The 5,887-nt window shown below is 46.3% G+C and overlaps 1 protein-coding gene across 1 annotated transcript in view; it reads left to right on the top strand.

Moving 5' to 3' along the window:
- The window catches only part of lamb1a (laminin, beta 1a), a 21,805-nt gene that overhangs the window by 1,873 nt on the left and 14,045 nt on the right, over positions 1-5,887 (top strand). The window contains exons 3-11 of the mRNA XM_046037773.1: positions 45-183; positions 339-412; positions 2,033-2,221; positions 2,359-2,422; positions 2,523-2,725; positions 3,279-3,399; positions 3,875-4,063; positions 4,346-4,522; positions 5,361-5,473. Of these exons, the coding sequence (XP_045893729.1) occupies positions 45-183; positions 339-412; positions 2,033-2,221; positions 2,359-2,422; positions 2,523-2,725; positions 3,279-3,399; positions 3,875-4,063; positions 4,346-4,522; positions 5,361-5,473 (1,269 nt within the window). The remainder of the gene's footprint in view (positions 1-44; positions 184-338; positions 413-2,032; positions 2,222-2,358; positions 2,423-2,522; positions 2,726-3,278; positions 3,400-3,874; positions 4,064-4,345; positions 4,523-5,360; positions 5,474-5,887) is intronic.

Raw genomic sequence — 5,887 nt, 5'->3', positions numbered from 1 at the left:
TCCCCCCCCCCCCCCCCCGCCCGTCTCCTGCTCTCGTGAACCAGGATGAGAAGAAGTGTTTTGTGTGCGACTCCGTGGACCTGTACGACGAGCAGGCGGATCAGACGAACAGCCATCGGATCGAGAACGTGGTCACCACCTATGGCCCCAACAGACTCAAGACGTGGTGGCAGTCTGAGAACGGTGAGAGAGAGCATGCAGAGAGGACAGCACAGCAGCTCCAGACAGATAACACAGATACGGTGTTTGATCACAGCGCCACCCAGAGGACATTAGAGGAACTGCAGCTGTTGCGAAACGTTATTGATTATCTATTGATGTTGTTCTGCTGTCTGCAGGTCTGGAGAACGTCACCATCCAGCTGGACCTGGAGGCCGAGTTTCACTTTACACACCTCATCATGACCTTCAAGGTGAGTTCTACACTCACCAGGGGATTCTGGGTGGTGACAGGCTGCACCAGTTTGTGGAATGTTATAAAAAAGACACTATCTAGTTGCATTATGGGAAATGTAGGATCAAGTCTAAAAGTGTCTATGACTTAAGATCCAGTCTATATCTCACATCGCTGACACACTAAACACACTAGTTCATGTGAACCAAGTTTTTTTTTTGTCAAAAGAAACGGTGGAGCCTTGAACACCCTGTTGTGTACGCAAGCGCCTTTTTAACACCACAGTGTTTACAAACGTTTCGCAGATGATTGGCTAACACTTGTGACATGCCCACCAAACGGGAGAAAACATACCTGGAAGCCCGTTGCACAACGTTGTAAGGAAACATGTAGTTCAATCCCAAACCGTTGAAAAATGTTTCGAGATTGAACTCGCCCCAGGTTACAGCCTCAGTGAATATAAACTCTGGATTCTGATTGGTCAGAATCCACTGAGAACATATTCACTTTACATACTGGCTGCGTCTGAAATCACTTGCTTTATATATCTACTGTCCGCCATTTTATTTGAGTGTCTGTAAGGCTGGGTGATACGGCCAAACGTCATCATGATAAAACATGTCATATCAATGATTGTCAGGATAAATGTCAAATCATTATTTCTAGAGTGAGAGTGGAAGTTGAAGTAGTAGTAGTAGTAGTTGTTAGTCGAAGTAAAAGTCGTCGCCTGGTTTGTTAGAAGTGAGAAGTCAATTGAAATTTGGACAAATGGAAGAGCACACTTGTTATTTAGCTCAGAGCCGACAGAGCGTGTCGGCCACCGTAGCTTCTCCTGCTCGCTTGAAAAGGGAGGGGGGAGCAGTTGGTTGCAATTCACAACCCTCACCACTAGATGCCTCTAAAACCTACACACTGAACCTTTAATAGAAAAATGAAGTGCTAATTAGTTCCTTATTCAAATGAAGAAAAAACATTTATTTAAACTTTGTTATGATGTAATGTAGGAAAATTTTAATCACATTATTATTGTTTTATTGCCCAGCCCTATGAATGTGTAAATGTATCATTATATAATGTTAATAATATGTTCACTATAGTCCCACAATGCAATGCTCCGCATCGTACAGATGAGTTACAGCTGTCAGCAATAATGAGGGGTCTGTTATATAAGCAGCTGTTAGGACAATTCATTCAGAAACAACCGTTGTCTTCTCACATGAAGGAAACAAAAGAAGTCTAAATGTTAAAACTGTCTACATTTCAGTGAAAGGTTGAAGTTTTGTAGATTTAAACTTTATTTTAAGAACATTTTTATGGCTGCATTTTAACAGGACAGAGGTTCTGTAAGATCTGAGTTTGATCTGTTAAGGGTGTGCCTGCTTTGTGAAAGCTCAGCCTTCGATGTTGTAAACATGCTGCTGTCTGCTGGTCCAGCTCCACAGGAAGTTCAGACAGATTTAAGACATTAAATGTTGTTTAACCTGCAGGAAATGATTATTGGTATTATTTAAAGAGACAGTGAAGTGCACTAACACGAGGCTGAAAGGATCCTGATCACATGAGCAGCACTGTTCAGACAGATCACCAGAACCGTCACGTGATATTTAAAGTGTGTGTTCTGACATCGTTCTCTCCTAAGACATTTCGACCTGCTGCAATGGTGATCGAGCGGTCAGCTGACTTCGGGAAGACATGGCAGGTTTACCGTTACTTCGCCTACGACTGTGAGACGTCGTTCCCGTCGGTTTCCCAGGGTCCAATGCAAAAGGTCGATGATGTCATCTGCGACTCACGCTATTCCGACATCGAGCCGTCCACTGAAGGAGAGGTATGCAGCATTCTGCTAACTGCCAGGCTAAAGAGGAAATGATGTCATAACCCACCTGATGAGACATCACTGTGATGTCATCTTTTCATCAAGTTGTCATTAAAAGTCAGGTCACATAGTCACATGTTTTCCCCCAGGTGATTTTTAGAGTTCTGGACCCGGCCTTCAGGATTGAGGATCCCTACAGCCCCAGAATCCAGAGTAGGTCTTCTCACATAAGACAACAATTACTGTATTATCCGTCTGGGTGATCAGTCATCGATCACCATCATTGATCGTCTGTTATTGACCCTTTGTCCAGACATGCTGAAGATCACCAACCTGCGGGTCAAGTTCACCAGACTGCACACGCTCGGAGACAACCTGCTGGACTCTCGAATGGAGATCAAGGAGAAGTATTACTACGCCATCTACGACATGGTGGTCCGAGGAAACTGCTTCTGCTACGGACATGCTTCAGAGTGTGCCCCTGTCCAGGGATCCGGCCAGACCAGGGAGGGCATGGTGAGTCTGGAAGGGGGTTGGGCAGACCGGGGAGGGCATGTGAAGTCCTGAGGGAGGGCAGGTCAGACCAGAAAGTACTGAGTGGGGGCAGGCGGAATCCTGAAGGGGGAATCCTGAATACTGAAGGGGTCAGGGTGGGTCCTGAAGGGGAAAGGCAGGCTGTGGAGAATCAGTGGTGGATCTTGCTGTAGAAAGGGTCTCAGAATGCTTCAGAATGAATCCACAGATTCTGTTTATTGAGTTCAGATTTTATTTGACTGTTCTCAGTGAAAACAGGAAGAACAACAAAGTCACACTTTCTCCTGCGAGGGGAAACTCAATGTTTTCATGCCGGAGCAGCCTTTCTACTAAATGTTTGTGCTTACATCAAAGCGAAGCGCTGCAGTGCATCCATAGACTGAGTGACTGACATGGTAATTGGCAGAACGTTGCAAGGAAACATGTCATTCATTGACCTGGCCCCAGTTTTCAGTACATCACAAGGTTACAACTCTAAGACAACCCTGATATTAATGTAATCAATATTTATTGATTATATCATTTGTGTTTTCAGGTTCACGGTCACTGCATGTGTAACCACAACACTAAAGGTCTGAACTGTGAGCTGTGTCTGGATTTCCACCACGACTTGCCGTGGAGACCGGCCGAGGGACGCAACACCAACGCCTGCAAGAGTGAGTCCGTGCTGGTCTTTACCACTGCTGCTCTGTACTGGTCTCTATTCGTCTCTACTGATTTCTTCCAGTCTTAGATTTACATTTATTCATAGCAACTTACAATTGCTCTACATGTCAGAGGTCGCACGCCTCTGGATCAACTAGGAGTTAAATGTCTTGCTCAGGGACACAATGGTGGATGGGTCACAGTGGGGGATTGAACCCGGATCTCGCACACCAAAGGCATGTGTCTTAACCATTGCGCCATCACCCATCATTAACTACTGTCTACTGTTTTCTGGTCTCTACTGGTCTCCACTGGTCTCTGCTGTTAGAATGTGTTTCTGGTGGACTGGACCTAGTTTGACAGCAGGACTGAACTGCCTGAGATCCAGTTTGTGTTTCTGAGCTGACCCTAAAGCAGCCGTCAGATCAAAGATGAATCTAACTTGGTGACTGAACCTTCTCTCTTCTTCTTCTGTGGTGTCTGTAGAGTGTAACTGTAACGAGCACTCGGACTCGTGTCACTTCAACATGGCCGTGTTCGTGGCTTCGGGAAACGTCAGCGGAGGCGTTTGTGACGACTGTCGGCACCACACGACCGGACACAACTGTGAGCAGTGTGAACCTTTCTACTACCAGCATCCAGAGAGGGACGTCAGAGACCCCAACATCTGCCAGCGTGAGTCCGGACTGAGCTTTAAACACGGGGGTCCAACCTGTTCATCGATAAAAGCTTTTAAATAAATGTTCTGAATCTGAAAGGGGCTTCAGAAGGTACCAGTGAGCCACAGACAGGAAGTGAGGAAATGTTGAGGGACATGATCTTTGGAAATAGCTCCTGCAGCTTTAAGAAACCTCCTGCAGAGGTCTCAGGTTAAACCGGGTTCGTGTCTGCAGCTGATGAAGGACTCTGTCTATGTTCATCCTCTCAGTGAGGTTTGTCCTGTGTGTGTTTCCGTAGCCTGCGACTGCGACTCTCTGGGCTCTCTGAACGGAGGAATCTGTGACCGGATGACGGACGTCCGAGCCGGTCTGATCGCCGGCCAGTGTCGCTGCAAAGCCAATGTGGAGGGAGAGCGCTGCGAGCGCTGCAGGGAGGCGCACTACGGGCTGAGCGACGCACCCGAAGGCTGCAGTGGTACAAAGTTACACAACACTACACAACAAGACACACAACACCAACACCCACCGGCAAGTTGTTGTTTAAAAAACCCTGAATTTCCACTAAAGGGACATCTCGTCTTATCTTGATTCAGAACTGAAGGAGAACTCAACTATCATCATGTTTGTTCCAGTTCAGTAAGCGTAGTAATATTAGAGAAAAGAGGTTGATAAAAATAAACAGCAATACGTAAATTCATTATAAAAGCACTGCGTTGTTCCTTTCTGTTTCAACATCCTTCATCATCACCAATGTCAAAATAAACCTGCACAAAAGTTTACATTAACTCAGAGTGGAATATTAAACACAGAATTAAACCCCCTCCCAAGTCATCAAGCACTCAGCTAGTAACTAAACATTCACAGAGCATCTTTAGACTGAGGCATCGTTGTCGCTACCAGCTGCGTCACCACGAGCTGAAGTGTCTCCTTTTCCTGCTGAGACAGTGTATCAGCTCTCCTGCTGTCTTTGTCTGCAGAGACCTTAACATCACACTCTCCAAACACCACCAGCTAATCAGGCAGGCTTCACCCGCCTGCTTCTCTAGAGGTGCAACGCTAAAACCTGGCCCTCCAGAACAAACTGTAAACTTTTGGTTCCCACCTGCCTTCCCCTCGTGCCACCTTCAGGCACTCACTGTTCCCCCTAACACCTACACCTCACCAGGACACAGCTCCGCTTTCCCATCACAGTATTGATCAACACGATGTTTTGACAGTAAATCATTTCCCAGGAGGGTTCGGGTCGACCTTCTTTCAGCCCAGATCCTCAGACTGTGACTGACTGTCAGTGTGTGTGTGGTTTCCTGTTTCAGCGTGCACCTGCAGCCCTGTAGGAACACTTCCTGGAGGAAATCCCTGCGACAGTGAAACAGGAAGTTGCTTCTGTAAACGTCTGGTGACCGGACGAGACTGTGACCAGTGTGTGGTGAGAAAACATTACAGCAGCATGTTCAACCTGTGCACGTGTGCAAGGGCCTTAGGGAAGGTGCCCACAGGTGTGGTGTTTGTGTGTGTGTGTATCGTGCGTGTGTGTGTGTTTTATTGTGTGTGTGTGTGCGTGTTTATTGTGTGTGTGCGTGTTTATTGTGTGTGTGTGCGTGTTTATTGTGTGTGTGTGTGTTTATTGTGTGTGTGTGTGTGTTTATTGTGTGTGTGCGTATTTATTGTGTGTGTGTGTGTGTGTTTATTGTGTGTGTGTGTGTGTGTGCGTGTTTATTGTGTGTGTGTGTGTGTGTTTATTGTGTGTGTATTGTGTGTGTGCGTGTTTATTGTGTGTGTGCGTGTTTATTGTGTGTGTGCGTGTTTAATGTGTGTGTGTGTTTATTGTGTGTGTGCGTGT

Source organism: Micropterus dolomieu, linkage group LG22 (genome assembly GCF_021292245.1).
Source record: "Micropterus dolomieu isolate WLL.071019.BEF.003 ecotype Adirondacks linkage group LG22, ASM2129224v1, whole genome shotgun sequence".
Classification (NCBI taxonomy): Eukaryota; Metazoa; Chordata; class Actinopteri; order Centrarchiformes; family Centrarchidae; genus Micropterus; species Micropterus dolomieu.
Note: the sequence above shows the minus strand (reverse complement) of the source record. Positions and strands in the feature narration are given on the sequence as shown.